The sequence below is a fragment of the Magallana gigas genome, chromosome 5, assembly GCF_963853765.1.
Source record: "Magallana gigas chromosome 5, xbMagGiga1.1, whole genome shotgun sequence".
Lineage (NCBI taxonomy): Eukaryota > Metazoa > Mollusca > Bivalvia > Ostreida > Ostreidae > Magallana > Magallana gigas.
In genome coordinates, this window is record NC_088857.1 from 34,111,784 (window position 1) to 34,129,982 (window position 18,199).

The 18,199-nt window shown below is 33.3% G+C and overlaps 2 protein-coding genes across 14 annotated transcripts in view; both read right to left on the bottom strand.

Annotated features, from left to right (window-relative positions):
• The window catches only part of LOC105332384 (transient receptor potential cation channel subfamily M member-like 2), a 70,260-nt gene extending 61,805 nt beyond the window's left edge, over positions 1–8,455 (bottom strand). For 10 of the 13 annotated variants that reach the window (XM_020068972.3, XM_020068970.3, XM_020068974.3 and 7 more), the window contains exon 1: positions 2,191–2,345. The gene's annotated coding sequence lies outside the window, so the exon portion shown is untranslated. Of the gene's footprint in view, positions 1–2,190; positions 2,346–4,998; positions 5,017–5,114; positions 5,257–8,370 lie in introns of those variants that run through there. The other 3 variants (XM_020068971.3, XM_066084681.1, XM_066084682.1) reach the window with 3 other exon arrangements.
• A 4,597-nt stretch (positions 8,456–13,052) lies between these two features.
• On the bottom strand, positions 13,053–17,461 carry LOC105332386 (beta-1,3-glucan-binding protein). Its single transcript, XM_066084690.1, has 12 exons — positions 17,296–17,461; positions 16,686–16,766; positions 16,155–16,271; positions 15,810–15,937; positions 15,521–15,595; positions 15,364–15,430; positions 14,874–15,044; positions 14,713–14,790; positions 14,076–14,190; positions 13,799–13,870; positions 13,577–13,700; positions 13,053–13,334 (listed from the first exon to the last, which is right to left on the bottom strand). Exons 1-12 carry the CDS (start codon positions 17,405–17,407, stop codon positions 13,137–13,139), a joined length of 1,338 nt encoding a protein of 445 aa, XP_065940762.1. The 5' UTR covers positions 17,408–17,461; the 3' UTR covers positions 13,053–13,136.
• Between the last annotated feature and the right edge of the window lie 738 nt (positions 17,462–18,199).

Genomic DNA, 18,199 nt, shown 5'->3' on the forward strand with positions numbered 1-18,199 from the left:
AAGCAAAAATGCTTTTATTGATATGTAAAGGTAGGTTGTTGTTGCCATATAAAAGTTAATTAGTATCAATATTGACTAAAAACTTTGTCTTGTGAGCCCTGTTGGTGCAAGGAAGATGCACATGCTCCGGCCATCATCTAAAATTTTTCATCTGATACAGTGCTCTATTTTCACCTCAATGACAAAGCAATATCAGTGCATTTTGTAACTACATACCATATCTGATGTTCACTTTTCAGTAAAAATATAACCAGTATTTTTTGTACATTTTAATTTTTGACAAATTAAAAATTTTAATGTGAAAGAATTTTCAGTAAGCCATTAAAATGTAAGAATTTTATTCAAATGTGATGAAAATTTTATTTTTGCAATACATAATTATAACAATCCATTTGTAAACAGATGAATTGATTACCGGGGTATTTTGATCTTTACTTAAATGGCCTTATGCAGGTAAGATAGGACAATGAAACAGAACTTCTGTTTTAAAAATTGTCGTTTTTTCTTCCCTGAATATTAATACAGAAACATTTTATTTTACAATGATATTGATCAAGAAAATGCCAATTATTCTCAGGAGATGAAAATTGATTCAAGTTGTCTATGGTACATGTAGATGAGTTGTCAAGAAATTTACAGCATTGACTACTTAAGCAACCTCTATAAATTAATAAGTTGTTTTTTAATGTTTTTCCAAGCAAAATAGATAAACCACTTGCTTTTTTTTATTTAGTTTCATTACTAACAGCATATTTCTTCCTTAATGTTCAGATACATAATTCTTAAAAATAAAACATTTCTTTTATCCATTATGATATATCATTCAAATTAACAATTTACGTACTGTACAGTGAGCTTAAGCTAAAATGAACAAATTCAGATTGCTGTGCAGATCGACTTAAAAGATATATGACTGACAAGGAAAATAACATTGAATTCTTTAGGATTTGTGTATTAAAAGAATATGTTATAACATAATAACAACCCAAATTATATCTGCTCACTTATTTGGCAGCCACTTATTTGTGGGAGCCACCAATTGTCTATATAGTGGTTTATATGGTGGCAACCAAACAATGACTTGGCGCCACCAAGTTGGCGGTAAAAGATTAAATATTTTTTTCTTATCTGGCATATATTCTGGCCATAGAGAAAAAAGTGTACGGTACATTTGCCAATCAATTTATATCTATGCAGGGAAGTACTGGTATGTACGTCCCTGATATATCTTATCATTAAGTCTATCAAATTGTTTGATATATCAATTTCTAAAGGTTGTTGGTTTGTATGCAGTTGTTATTGACTTAGTTCATGTACATGTAGTTAAATAAAACCAGGATAATATCGGGGCAACAGTTCTTTCCTCAAACCCACATCGTAGACATGTATTAACAACAATATATGTGCAAAATACTTTCACAGTAGTAAAGGTGGTATGGGACATCTGTCGATGTTAATGTGGATTAAAGTACGTACATATACATTATAATTGAAACTTTCAACGGTTTAGAATTTTCAAATTTTGCAATATTTACCGGTAACCAAAAAATAGCTTTTAAAAATATTAGGAGAGGTAAAAATTGTACGGTAAAACCCCAAGCAGGATTCGAACTCATGACTGACAGATTCATAGTAAACCCTCTAACCCACTGCGCTACGCTGTTAGGTGACAATATTGGGAAAGAAACTACATATATACATGCAATTACACTTCATTTTATTGTTTGTTTCGATAAACAATTAATAGTTATAGGCCCTACATCACAACATGGAAATGTCCCATACCACCTTAACTGCCAATTTAACAAGTCCTCTGTCTAATAAAAAATGTCTTTCCAAATGATTGAAATAGTGATCAATTATCTGTGGTTCATTGTCAAAATGTTTTCAAGAGGTACATGCATACCTATTTTTATAATTGTATAGTTACACGTAAGACAAATCAATTTTCTGAATTCTTACAGGCTTTTCATGAGGTATTTAAATTGTTAAATCCCAGTGAGATTCTACTTGTCTACTGCTATTCATTACACTGACAGAGTCACTAAACGTAACGGGCCTAACGTTGGTTTTAATATTTCATATGGGTAGATCTAGATGTTTCAAAACATGTTTAAAAGCAAAGTTAGAATTAAAGAATAAAATCATCACTTTCCGTTTCGGTAACATCAGGACTCCAGATGAACTTACCGTTCATATTAAATATGTTTATACATGATTATCCTATAATCCGGTCTAGGCTATATCCACACAGAATGTTTCATGCATTAGTCGGGTATCAGAGTGTGGCGCGCGCTTTCCTGCACAGGAAGTGTATTACCGTAATCGATTAAAACGCAACAATGACACGGATGGGCACTGCGTTCTGGTTGCCAAGCAATATAATTTGGGGTATTTGGTAGCATTTATTAGTCTCAAGACAACAGTATATATTCGTCTTCGGTCTCATCATTTATCAAATATGCACATTGTTACATTTATCTTATAGAACATTAATATCATCATCACCATGTAATCATCGTCATCATCTTCATCATCATCATCATCATCATCATCATCATCATTTATTCCTTCTTATATTCTAAGAAAAAATAAAGTGATATGGCATATTCAGGAATTAATGAAAATTTACATGTGGATCTTATTTTATATCAGCTAAATGTTCTTTACTAAAATGTCTGTAAAATTTTCATCACCTAGATCTTCACTTTACTATGACTACAGAGTAAAGTTTACAATTAAAATGATTTTTTTTATTATTAATCTTTATTTTTCATTTTAAATCCCAAATATTCATGCTTTTTAACCATGTAATTAAGTAATAATTATAAAAATCTTTTCAATTTACAAGATCTGTTTTTACAGAATTTTTACAAAGAAATTCTCATTTCGCCTTACTACTTTTATACCCGTATCAGGCACGTAGCATCATTTTTGAAAGTGGGGGGGGGGGGGGGGCAGACTCATCCAAAATATCTTGACAAGCCAAAAAAAAAAAAGGAAATTAGGAATTTCCCCAAATCTTAAAAATCCTAACCGTGGTGGGGGGGGGGGGGGGGGGTGGCGTAGTATATAACTTCAATTTCAATCCTAATTTCCTTATTTTCATATCAATTTTTTACATACTCCCAAAAAAGGGGGGGGGGGAACTCCTGGATAATTCAAATTTTTATTTGTCAATTTTAAAAAATTTGTTGTTGCGAGAAAAAGTGGGGGGGGGGGCAAGCCCCCCCCCTCGCCCCCCCCCTCCGATCCTACGTGCCTGCGTATTTCACAGTTAGGGCGAAATGGGAACACACCCTATATAGTGGGTATTGTTAAATAATGTATGTAGAACTTTACATGTGTAAATTTCTATGTAAACCATGAGATGTATAGTCTATATAGATTGTGTCCTCCGTATTCTTACAATAACATGTACATGTAATGAACTCAAAGGTACATACATGCATGTTAAATAATTTTGTCTCCGGTAGTTCAGGAATCCACCCGGAACTCAAGATACTGATAACATGGTACCGGGTCATTACTTCGACTGCACTGAGTGTAAGATTACTCTTACATGTACACATGCTCATCTGATTGTGTGGCATACTTTATGGACACGGTCAAACGTCGGTTTTTATTTATGTTGTAATGTATGGTATACATGCATACAAATAATATAGTAATTTCCTTGACTTTTTGGTCATTATTTTTATGATAGACAAAAATGTTTTCGATTGTCTGCTTGGTTGCAAGAACATATTAGAGGTTTTAATCAATTTGTTGGGGGGGGGGGGGTGTTTTGTTTTGTTTTTAAGGGGGTGTTTTGCAATTGAGTTATATATTTTTTACAAAATCGGATTGAATTTTATACCGAATATGCAAGAGGTACTTTTTTGTTTGGGTTTTGTAATTGGATTTATTGTGTGGAGAAAAATCTATGAAATAAGTTGACAAAGAAGTTGGTGCATGTACGGAATTTACTTCTCGATCTTGTATGATTAATCGGTTTATTTAGTCCAAATACCTGTCAAATTATCCTAATGGAGACGTGCAAAAACATCTCCGAGGAAACATTTATATTATAAAACCATTGCCTTAACTAGAAAAACGGCGCAAAGGGTTCTATAGTATAATTAAAGGAATAGTCGACGATGATTAATTCTTGATTAGGGAGCGCAAAGACAAATACTTTAGCCGAACCGGGTAGAGAGTTTAAGGACAACAGATGTTGTATGCTAATTAAAATGACGATAAAATAGACAAATCAATGGGATCGTGCATGGTCCTGATTTACGGTTTCCTTGTTTTCCTTATCAGGCTTCTGGCAAACCAAGATAGTTTTTTTTTTTGGCCGGGAAAGCAAGACAAAGTATTCCGGTCGAAGATTTCTCGTTTGAATCCATTAAAGTATTTACATCTTACAAATAATGTGTCATGGGCGGGTTGGTATTAGCCAGCGTATCTCGACTGAAATTGTCTTTTGCGTGATATCAGTAGATGCAAAGACCTGGTCCATCGAACCTTCATGTTATACTTTCTACAAGGTCATAAATATTTGCAGATGTGCGTCGATTTTTTTTCAATGGAACTATAAAACTTTATAACCGCAATGCTTAAACAGTATTAATCCTATTGCTTTAATCCTTAATCCTATTGAAACAGTCAATCCCAAACAACCCCCAATTATCAATTCTAAAGTTCAATATCAAGATCCAAATAGTCATAAGTGTTTCAAATAAATTTCTCTTATTTTCTCTCACAAACAATTTTTGATGGTCCCAGTCCTAGAATAGTCTATTGTACTAAGCATTTTAAAGCCACCATCATTGACACTATTTTACGTTTCTTACTTCTGGATTGTGAGCCAATCAAACTTTACACCCGTCACTGTTTTTGATTTCCGCTTTAAGGTTCTTAATTGTAACGTTTTAAAACTCCAAAAACAACAACAAACAAGTGAATAACAACAGCATAAACATTATAACTCAATTAGATTAAAGTTAAATTTACCTGATCATCAAAGCACTCACTCGCCCAGTAAAAACTCTAATATTCAAAAGTAAAGTAGACCTGCATAGGATACTAAAACCTCAAAGTCCCATTTATTACCACTGGATATGACCTACCTTTAGGATGTTTTTTTCTGTTCCAAAATCTCCTTAATATGTTGACCTAATTTCAAGAGTGTTTAGAATGCAAAATTTATATCCTGTTTGCAATACTCTCAATACTTTGATGTTGGTGAAGCCACGCTATGGTTTAATCCGCGGATTCCCCAAATCAAATGATTTATTGATTACTTGTGTTCGTGTAATAACTTAAAATTATGCTTGAATGGAATTTCTCAATAAATCGATCTTTCGTAAAGCGTTTAAAACCCAACATTCACCGGACATGAAGAGGAAGTGAGCAGCATTAAGAATGAGATGTCGTAAGTCGTAAAATGCGGCTTAAAGTACTTCAATACTTCGATTATTTGGTTTATATTCTAAGACCAGTGCTTCAATAAAATATATCACAATATCTTTTTGGGAGTTGATTTTTAATCAACTCTCCTATGCAGTCACTCGGACAAACCGAAAGTGAAACAGTGTTTGAACCTCAGCACAAATCATTGCTCCTGACAAGACCTAGTTCTTGAAAATAATTGATGAATTCGATGTAATGTATGCTAAAGCATTGTTTTTCAAGGAAACTTATTTACAAATACCTAAAAAATAGTCAGATTTTAAATGGTACGAACAATTTAAATATTTTTGGTAGTCGTATGTATTCCTACGCCAGAGTTTAATATAGTCACGTTCAACTCGACGTTCGGCTGTCTCCGTAAACCCTTGTCGGAGATTTACGGTGTCAGCCGAGTGTTTGGTTGAACGAGACTAGAGTTCAATATTGCTTGGATCCATACAATTTTCGAGAAATATTTCTACCACTGATACATAGTTTGATTGAATTAATTTTATCTTTAAATATTATTTAACATGATTCATATGGAGGTTTCTCGACATTCTAGTCGAAAAAGTTCAAAAATTCATATTATAAAAATATGCGTAATTCAAATTAGAAACTACGTATACATGTACTTGTCATACAAAATAACATATCATTGATTTTAAAATAAATAAACATCGACAAAATCAACTCCCGTCAGTTCTTCAGTACTTTGATTTGATTTGAGAGAGAGAGAGAGAGAGAGAGAGAGAGAGAGAGAGAGAGAGAGAGAGAGAGAGAGAGAGAGGTTGTCTGGTCATGTTTTCAATATCACGCGTTTATCATATGGTTCTTAAATTAAACACTGTGTATGTTGTTTTCTAAAAGACAGTCCATCATTCGAACACACGGTCGTTCAAGAGTCTATCGTACATTTAGTATAACACTGGTTGTTGTTTTTTTCGGGGGGGGGGGGGGCGTGTGAATGTCTTTCCTTTTACTTTCACAATTGATATCTTGCAGTAAATACAAAAACATGCAAGCAAGCAATGAGCACCAAACAATTGATATCATGAACTACCTCCGGTGCTAGGCATCGATTTTTATTGTTGTGTGTGTTTTGTTTTTGTTTTAAATGATGAGCGTCAACATCATCATACAAATGTACTTACGTCACGTTTTGGATTTACACTAACAATAGACATTATGCATTTTTACAATAGTTTACGAGCGAGTCAGAATTGTTTCATTGAAAAAGTTTTCAAATGATACATTTAAAAGCTTGATTATAGCCAATTTAATAATTAAAATTTTCATTTGCAGATAGAAAGCTGCATATAGCAAATGGCACTCCCTCATGCACTGCTGCGGTTGAATAATACAGCTTGTAAATACAAATGACAACGGAAGTATCAGTGCCATTGAAATTGATTCGGTGTATGTACATATAATGTTTTCTATTTACGTTTTCAATCCATGGGTGTGTTGTATACAGAATTTATTATCAATTCCTGTCAACATCTATATTTATGCACGCCCCAGATCAGCTAGCACTACTAGTATTTTCCAACGATTGAAAAAACAACGATTGATCAACTATAAGGCCAGTAGCCATGTACCCCGAGTCCTGAGGAGAGTTGATATAAAAATATGATCTGAAATCAGAAATTAAATTTGGTACTTATATTTACCATATACTTATATGTATAACATCTCATGGCGTATTTTACATACTCACTAGAGGGGGCTAGGATGAAATCTTACTACCTCCCTTATGGATAACATGCCACGGAAATTTAAACTGATTTAATTTTGATTTATTTATATTCGAATTCATCTTTGGTCGAAGGAAATAAAATACACAAATGAGATACGTAACATTATTTTTATAAGTGGGGTGCTAGGTTAACCCAAAAAATTGACAAGCAAGGGGGGGGGGGGGGGGTTGAGGCGGGTTCCCTTAAATTTTTAGATTCAATAAAAAGGTTTGTTTCTAGAAAAAGTGGGGCGCTCCATTCATACACGTCTAAAACCAAGTACAATATATTGCTTAAATTACATTTGCAAGAATCAACATGTTCATAAACATGGATAGAATTCGTACTTTTATTCCTTAAACATAGAAGATACAAGTTTTATTTTACGGGTAGTCTTTACCGCTAAATGAAAATGTGTGTTTTAACAATCTCCCTTTTGAACACCTAAATTTCTTACTATTCATACAGCATACACAGTCCAAAAATCTTAAATTTAAGTTGGAAGTACGGACATGTTCATTTGAACATCGTCAGGAAGAAGGTCGTCACTGTTAGAACTGACTACAAAGAAGAATTGGAAGTGAAAATATACTCAAACTAGGAAATGGATTAATTTCTGTCGAACCTTATACAGTTAATTGGAAAAGGAGACATTTCTATTTGATATCAACTCAGTCCAGAGTAAAATCATATTGTGTGTATTTGCTCTACCTAATTAAGGACAAATCTACCAAGCGTGGCACAATCAATGAAAACGCCTTGGTGCACGACTATCACCCAAAAATATTAATTTTAAAACAAAATAATAATCGATGGTGATGAAATATTACTTTTAAAACCAAATAAAAATCGATGGACTTATTGGTTGACAGAGCTCATCTTAAATTCCTTTTGAGCACTTAATGGAAACATTTTAAAGCACAAAAATAAACAGTACATTTCTTTTAAACAAAAAAATACAGTAATAATTAATAAACGCGCCAAAATTAACGTTTACTAGTTAATTGGAACAACGCAAAATGATCAGCGAAACATCACTCATATCAACGGAAAAAAATGAGATTAAAACATTTGAGGAAAAAAACGAAAAAACCTTGATTCTTTTATTTTTTTGTGTTTCCAAAACAAGAGACAAAGAACAAACCTTTCCAATAGATAGAAGCATGGGTAGATTTTATAAAAGAAATCGCCCTACCTGTTCCCATTGCAACATCCTCTTTTCAGATGCCTTGATCCAAGGGAATTGATCGTCTCGTTAGTACTACGGGAGATAGGAGCCATTAGCTTTGTGTATTGGAATCATTGATCCCGACTCACGGCCATACTCCAAGTAATATTTACATTTTTAAAAAGATATTTACTCCAGTAATTGTAGAATGATTTATATGTATGCTTTCTACCCGAACAATCCATACCATTTTCCCCACTCAGTTCTTTGTTGGATGCTGAATACCGGAATTTTTTATTCGATGATAAATGGTGATCAAGCAGAAGTTGCCTCAAAATTGTTATATAAGTTTTGTCTCGGTAGTAAAGAATTAGACAACAGCAAAAATAAATCGAAAGCACCAAAAGAACAAAAAAAATGAACTTAAAATATCTATTATTTTTAACATCTCTCAATCAACAATGGCCGTCAAATGTACCTTTCCCATTTAGTACACTAAAAGGTCAACGTTTTCTTCTAAAAAAGGATTATTGATAAAAAGGTGAATGAAAATTTACACTCCCATTAAATGTACTTTCAAATGTTTATTCATATCTGTTGCTAATTCTAGAATGCATATGAAGAGGGACTTTGGTAAATATCAAAATGTTTGTAGTTTGGCCTACATTCATTGAAAGGTTACTAAAAGCCAAACATCTTTGAAATGGCATATGGTCTCAAATAAATTGCTTCACTTAATTCGAAAACTTTAAACATACAAAGCAGAAAAAAAGAAGAAGAAAAAAATAACAAGAGTTAGATGGTTAAAATAAACTTCCGGTTCTTTGAATAAAAATAAAGGAAAGATCTCAAAGTCAAAACCTATGCTTCTCTTTTTCTTATTCAAAATTAATAAATAATGGCTACAAAAACCATGTTTAAAAATATATCTGGATCTAATGAGTAGTGCAACGACCCTCAGTTTCATTTATCATAAATTTATCTAAAGGAAAAAGGTCAGATGGAATTCATCTAAGAATTTAAGAAATGTACAAGATATTTAATATAGAGACGCAATATTTAATACAAGCACATGTACATGTACAGTATAATTGTAAATGATCGTAACATTTCATACTTTCGGTATGTGTCCGATTATTCAAATTGATGAAATGATAACATATCAATGTTAATTTGATTTACCAATTTTATATGATATGTATTCTCATCTACCAAACTAGAAATGTATGTTTATCAATTAAACATGCTTCGGTATATTGAATCGTTTTAACATAAGCGATCATTAAGGATTTTATTAACTTATTATGTACAGTTGCATAGCAAACACAGTATGATAAGAAAGGAACATTGTCGGTAGAATTTTCCCATGTATATTGTGACCTTGAATTTGGGCCAAATTTCAGAATATTCACAAAAGAAAGTTTCTTTTATTTTTATATTCATAATTTGGTCAAATAATACAATAAAACAATATTTCTATTTATCAAATGGCATTTTCAAATCAATTAAAATTAGACTGATTTATCTTATACATTAATTCATTACTCACTGTTGTAGAAAAGGATTATAGCAAATTAAGCAACATGTAGCATTCTTCTTCCACAATTATAAAAAGTTCTCAAACTTTTATATCGTAATAAGTTTGATAAGGATTTAATGTGAGAGAAAAACAAGAATATTGACTTTCCATATTAAGCAACAGAGAAAATACACTTCCATGCATGTGAAAATCAAGCAATACATGTATTTTAATTTGCTTTGGAAATCATATAAAAGAGTTAAATTAATGCAGTCCTTACACTGTTACTATTTCAGCAATAATTTTGTTGTATAGAAATATGTGCATGTACTTATTACTTGGAGCATGTCTAAACAAGAGGCCCATGGGCCACATCGCTCACCTGAGGAACAATAGGTATGATAAAATCAGCTTAATGGAGTCATAATACAAACTATCTGGACAATGTACAATAGTACAATCCATTTTCCCCCTGGATATTCTTATGTTTATAATCATTAGACTAAGTCCCTTTTCCAACAGGATGATTTTATAGTCATATCACATGCTGAGTATTGCAGTTCTCAAAAAGATCCTTAACAATTGTTTATATATGTGATATAAAGCTACATCAAACTCTGAACCTTCTTGTGAGGCCGAAGAATTGTCCTGTAGCCAAAGTCTTAAGAATTATAAAGAATCATCTGGCTGATTAGTTTCTGAGAAGAAGATTTTTTAAGATTTACTCTATATATTCATATGTAAAACTTTAACATCCCCCAATGTGGCCCCACCCTACCCCCAGGTATCACGATTTTCACAACTTTGAATCTACACTACCTGAGGATACTTCCACACAAGTTTCAGCTTTCTTGGCTGATTAGTTTATGAGAAGAAGATTTTTAAAAATTTACTCTATATATTCCTATGTAAAACTTTGACCCCCCCCCCCCATTGTGCCCCATCCTACCACCAGGGGTCATGATTTTCACAACTTTGAATCTACACTGCCTGAGGATACTTCCACACAAGTTTCAGCTTTCCTGGCTGATTAATTTCTGGGAAGAAGATTTTTAAAGATTTACTCTATATATTTCTATGTAAAACCTCGACTTCCCATTGTGGTCCCACCCTACCCCCGGGGGTCATGATTTTCACAACTTTGAATCTAAATTACCTGAAAATGCTTCCACACAAGTATAGCTTTCCTGGCTTTATGGTTCTTGAGAAGAAGATTTTAAAAATTCTCAAAATTTTTCATTAATATCTTATTATCTCCCCTTGAAAAAGAATGTGGCCCTTAATTTTCACAACTTTGAATCCCCTTTGCCTAAGGATGATTTGTGCCAAGTTTGGTTGAAATTGGCTGAGTAGTTCTTGAGAAGATGTTGAAAATGTGAAAAGTTTACGGCCAGACGGACAGACAGACAAAATGTGATCAGAAAAGCTCACTTGAGCTTTCAGCTCAGGTGAGCTAAAAAAAAAAACTGCACAAAAAGACGACATGAATCATTTAAGGTGGCATGTGACACCTCCATGTTTTGACTTATTATTTATCGAAATAAACAATAAAATCAAGTGTAATTTTATAAATAGTTTCTTTCCAATAATTGTCGTCAAACAACGTAGCGCAGTGAATCTGTAAATCATGATTCTGAATCACACGGGGATTTTAATAAATTTTACGTTTCCAAAAATGTTGAAAACGTATTTTTTGTGTGAAATAATGTAAAATTCTCAACCAGTAAAAGTATTTCAATTATGACGTGTTTCATTCCACAGCATTATCGACAGATGTCCCAATACCACCTCAATTAAAACAGAATGTACACCTCGCAAATGACACCTGCACGTCTGCTTTTGTAATTTCCAATATTAATTTCTAAATACCACTAGACGTTCACACACTTTGTGATTAGTTTTTATTAAAAAGCTTTGTTTAGAAACACCTGTAACCGTTTGTTATTAAAAATTTGTGTTTTTCAAATACTAGTAGATAAATAGCAAATGTGGTATTGTAAATGCTCTGTAGATTAAAAGACAACAGTCCCTTGGTCCATGGTATACGTCAGAGTTATGCAAACTAAGTCAGGACAATTAGCAGCCTCAAAGTTTACATTGCATGACGTCACAAACTACGTGCTTGTCTTTTCGTAATAATTGGCAGTGATTTTACCTTATTGAAGTTCTATTGTACGTTTTTTATGATACCGGTATGTATGAAACATCTTTGAAAAGTGTCCCAACTTATACGACTACAGATTACTGCTGAAACAACCCTAAAACTTAATTCCATCCGATCTTGACCACGGCATAAAGTGTTTGGTGGAAGACAGTTACTGTAACCAAATAGCTTGATATTAAAAATAACATTTGATGCATGCTTAACAACCAGCATGCGACACATCAAATCAAAGGCTTCAAATAGCGTGACAAAAAAAATGGAAACCCAAAACAACACTAATTGGCATAATTTGAACAAATATGGTACATATCTTTGAGATATTACGTACAGTTCTAGATCTTTTGTATGCAAAATAAATGTTTGCAGTGCTTTGGTAAAAGCACATAAGTATATAAATATCCTGGGGTTGATATAGTTTGCATAAGGCTCAAAATGTAGGGATTTCATATGTCCGCATTTCCTACGAATTTACACCCCAACCAAAATGAGGATAAATAGTGCTATATGACTGGTACATCAATCATTAATTCAATCAACGAAATGGCGCGTCCCCGCGAATTTGGGAAGTATTGACAATCCGCGAAATTTGGTGTCCATAGATTTTCATGTTTCCATAGTATAGTGATCAATATTGAAAACCTTCTGAAAGATCCTTTTAAAACAAAAAATATCGCCATTTTAGAAAATCAAAATAATGGAAAAAGGATATCCAATCCTGCTTTACCAACTTCGTACACAAGTACTGGTATTTGTCATCAAAGTACAGATAGATGACTTTACTGTAGACGAAAAAGTCCAATGGAAATAACGGTCATGTGTAAAGTGTCGAAATGGGGAATTGTGCACTTTATGTACATAAGTATGCCATGAAAACAAGTCAATTTTAAAACAGAGTTCAATGTATTTTACTTACTCCCTATAAGGCAAGTTGCTATAAGTAACAGCTTAAGTTTAAATTTCCACCATATCGTGTAATCGACAATTCAGGTATATACAAAGAGCGCTACGCGAAACATAACACAGATGCTAACTTTATACCTTTATTAAGTCTAAATAAAAATTTAAAAAATAGATATACATGTATTGTAACACAAAGATTAGGCAATCAATTTAGTATTGAATCATTTCAACATAATCGATCAACATGGCGACGTCATCTCCGTGCCACGTGGGTAGCCAGTCGCCCCTGTGTTCCCAGAAGTCTCTCATTGGGTGAGAAGAACCTTTATGCCAGGGTTTAGCGGTATTGTATTGGGCGCTGTCACTGAAAAAGCCTCCTCCCACAGCAACATTCAGAATCAGATGGAACTATAATGCACAGGCAAAGGAAATAATAAGTTGACGTTTCTGTTCTATCTAAAAATACCCAATTTTTTTTTTATAAATATGGTAATGTATGTGAACTTTAAGATATTTGCTTGGTTTGTGTCTCCACAAAACGTTACATTAAGTAACCATGTTAGATAAAATTTATCAGAGTATTGCAAGGCAATTGGAAAATGATACGATTTTGAAAATGGTAATCTGTATCTGTAGATAAGTGTACACACCGAGTGATCAAAAGGTGCGTTATGGGAATTTCCCCATATATTGTGACCTTGGAAATGTGCCCAATTCCAGAATCCTTGTGCAGGAGTTGTAATGTGCATGATTTCTTGATCATCAACGTAAGTTCTGAATATAGAAATGGAATTTTAAAAAAATTGAATGCAAAGGGAATATAGATACAAATTTGGTAGCTGAAGACTTGGCGAACAACACTAAGGACCTACATGATATGATGATCTGTCCACTCGAGGGAGTATGTATGCCAATCATGCCAGTCTCTACCACTCGGCGCATGTCTACAAGAAATATCACCGAAACTTGAACAAGAACTATCACTGAAACTTAAACTTGAACGAAAAGTTTAACTAAAACTTGAACTTGAATTAGAAAAGACATAAAAGACATAATTTACCACTTTGTTTGAATGCATAAATTTCACGAAACAAAATGCTAACTATGGAAGATGGCATGATTTTAAGACGGAATTTTGGAATGTCGTACTTTCCTTTATGTGTGAGGTAGTATGCATTATGAGATGCATCAGGACCCCAGTGAAGAGTGGAAGCAACATAACTAACTCCGTGATCCGAGCCATGTTCTACAGCCCTCAGGTTTCCTGTCAACGTATTACAAATTTGTCGGTCAACAAAAATCACATTTTGAGAGGGCAAAAAGTGCAATAAATATCGAATTTGCAAAGAATAACGAACTCTTATAATGACTTAAGTTTAGTTTTAAAATACACACGTATCAAAAGTTAATCGCACGGAATCGACTTCTTTCAATAAAATTATAAAACACTGTTGTCACCAATTTTTCAAATTACTAGTACTCTTGTTTACACGCAAAAAGCAGTGCCCTTTATTACACAATTACGACAATTTGTTCATTTAAAATGTAATGTTTTGTTAACTAAACTCAAAGAGGTGCAAATCTCAGCGATGGGCAATTTATGCAAGAAACAATAATTGCATAAACATATTAGCTGCTACTAGTAACAAACAAAAGACAAACTTGTGATACGAAATCTTCTGTTCGTACTGTCTCTTATTTATCATCTTCAAGAATTGTACAAAAACAAGATTTGAAAGTTGAACTTGATGTTATAGTATGTTTTAGTTGGCTATAATAATCCTACCTCTTGATTCCATAATGTCGATCTCACCCGATCTGGGCCATGATCCGTAATGTTTGTTGCAAGACAGTAACCAAATAGCTGGACAAAAATGATATTTGATACATTAAGTTTGGTAAATATATTGTTCAGCCTCGTTTAGAAATGCCAATAGCGTTATTCACCTGGCCATAACCAATCTCCTTTTGGAATACGCGCACGTACGTTGACCCGTCCGTATTTCACGCATGCGTGTGAAGTTACTTTTCCCGACATAATAGGTGGAAGGATTTCATTTCCATTAGATGTCTTTGAGCAACCATAGTTGGCACCATTTGTACAGGTATGATATAACTCTACAAGAAAACAAACATTACAACACGGTATTACTTAAAACAGGGAAATATTCGCCACCGTTTTATTTTCGCTCCTTTCGCTCTTCTTGTCTACGGACAATTAAGACTGGGCGAATTGAACTGGTTCAAACTATATCTTTTAAAACACAACTGTCTGGGCAAATTCATGAGGGGGCAAAACTGTTTGCAAGTGAAGATTTGCGAAAATAACATGGGGCGCGCAAGATAACCTTGTATACAGTACTTGCATTTTTTAGCACAATATACTATGCCTAATTATCATACTTTTCAACTTGTTCTTTAGCTATGACAAAAATACCGTTCAAGTCCATGCGACCATGATAAAGTTTGTTATTATCGAATGAAGCATGATCAGTCGTCAGGGTCTGCAAGAAAAAGACTGGTGTCAGCTGTGTACATTTATAATGGAGTGCGTGAAAAATGTGTGAAAAATTCTATATTAAGTACTGCTATACCGGCTTCATATATAAATAGCCATTCTCAGCATGCAGATTGTTATGTTCCGGTGTATACACTTGGAATTCTCCGTTCTGAAAAGAGAAATATTTCTCTTTAATAAATTTGATAGTGGATACACCTGTATCTCACTTTGGTACCCTAGTAAAAATAACAAATAACATAAACAAATTCATATATAATCTTTATCTTTTAATATTTTTCAAGTACTATGTGAATCACTCACTTGTACAGTACTTATATACATGTAAACTTATAAATTATGTGAAATTTTAAAAAATAACATACCCCTCCTCCCCAGGCCGTGACATCCACGTGGTATGACCCCCTGTTGAATGAGTTAAAATCATCTCGGAATACTGTGTATGATCTCTTACTTTTCCTTGGCACCATTAGACCACGAGGAATCAGAACAACTGTGATATTTAAAAATATGTATATATATTTGCTTCTGTGTCTAAATACTAAATAGTCTTTACTGGCATTAAATACAGTTACATGTAATAGAATTTCAGTATTGTGGGAAAAAGTAATCTCATGATAAATATGTAAAACTTTCTCATCAGTAGCAGTATCATATTTCCAAATCAAATATTACACCGTTCGTGAAAATTTAAAATAAAATTATTCAACCTTTGTTCCATTTGCTGTCAACCCACTCGTCATGGAAAAGTACAGAGGTCTTATACTCTACTAATTCTCCTGTTTGTGAGTTGGAATCGAGATCAACGTACTCCCATATATCATCATCTGAAAAATGCATTTACTTGTAAGTGTAACATCGTTGTTTAAGGTAGAAAAGAAGGCGTTAACATTTGGATTTTTGAAATCTGTGTTGATATGTATTCACAAATAAACTACATTTGTTGTCGAGGAAGCCAATTTTTGGTTTATTTATGTAAGTATGTTTGTGAATAAATTATAACAGAACAATTTAATTCACTAGCGATTTGGTATACAAGTGCGTACTTACTTTTATGAAAAAAATATCGTCTGGGTATTTTTAGGGATCTCAAAAATAAATGTTCCTATAGGTTTAAGAAATAAGAATGTTTTGCTCTTTGTAGCGGGTTATGATATGACAATAGAATTTTTACTCAAAAAAATAAAATATGACCTTCCTGATTTTGCATACCTCCCGAGTACAACTATGATAAAACTTACCATTTTTAGATTCGACGACATATTTCCTTTCTCCGTTCTCTGAACGAATTGTGAAAATAACGTGTGCTATTCCATCCTCATCTATCAATGATATTTTATACATTATTTTATTAAGTGGTTAGACCATTTTGTAAATTACACGGATGACGAAATAATTTAAGTCGTTACTTTGTATACGTGTAGATGAATGTAACTATTTCTGTCTGTCATCAAAGTTCTAAAGAATGAGTACTATGAATGGTAAATATACAAAAAACACATTCATTTTAAGCAAATTGTGTTGCTTTAAACCAGACCTCATAAATGCAGACAAGTATGCATTTCACATTAATTTTCGTTTGAACTTAGTATCCTAAAAGTAATTGCACTCAATTTTTCCCACGGATCACAAAAACCATTTGTTTATACTCAATATTGTACTAAATCGTATAGGACGAAAAGGTGTAGTTTTCAAATAACCGATTTTGGTAATCACAAATCCCGAATCAATCACGAAACGTGAATTTCACATTTGTTTGTAACTTTTACAAGTTTCATATTTTCCACCTGATAGGCCCTATATGAAAGTGAATATGAATTGCATTTACAACAAACAATGATAAAAGCTTACCCACGAGACCCAATCTTAATCCAGATTCTCCAGTAATGGAGATTTCGGGGTAAAACGTTTTGGTGGAAACGACTCCAGCCACCACAACCAACAGAAAAACACACGAGTTCATTTTGACCCCTCTAAGTGGTCTGATCTTTTATCCGTCGTAAAAATCGTTTATATAGCAAGTTATATTTGACCGCTTTTCTTTATCTCCCCAGACCTGCAAAAGTACTACGAACAATGTTGTATAGCAGTTTTTCCCCCATAGTAGCTTTTCCCCCCGGAAAACCTACTATATAGTAGCCTTTCCCCCCGGGGGGAAAAGCTACTATATAGTAGCTTTTCCCCCATAGTAGGGTTTCTCCCTCACGTTTTTGGTTCAGATTTTATAAAAAATATTTATGGAAATCCAGTAAGGATAAAAATCAATGTTTCTACACTCCCAGGTTGCATACATGTATATCTGCATTCATATGTACAGGTTAAGTTTCGTTTTGCCGATTTATTATTTTTATAGACAATGCTGAAAGTTGAATATGTGTGTAATGGAATTACACATAGAACTTAATTTAGGTAATTTATTGAAAAAAGTTTTACAAGTTATACACATATGCATAATTCTGTGTTCTGAAATTGTATTAAGCGAGAATGTTTTAAGAATTTTTTGATAAATCTATCAGACTGTTTGTCTGTTTGTGAAAATTTCATCCAGGATAAACCTCTGTTTTAGAGAAATTTTGTTTCTGATGTTTCAGAGCCAGATTTTTAAAATCCTATTATAATAATTGTAGTGCATATTCTATAGGGTCCAATGTCTCATAAACTAGAGATGACCATATCACCATATTTTTATAGTGGCAGTGGTTTACCACTTGAAGATGACTCTGAAAATTTCAGCACTCAGGGTAGGGGCCCTTGA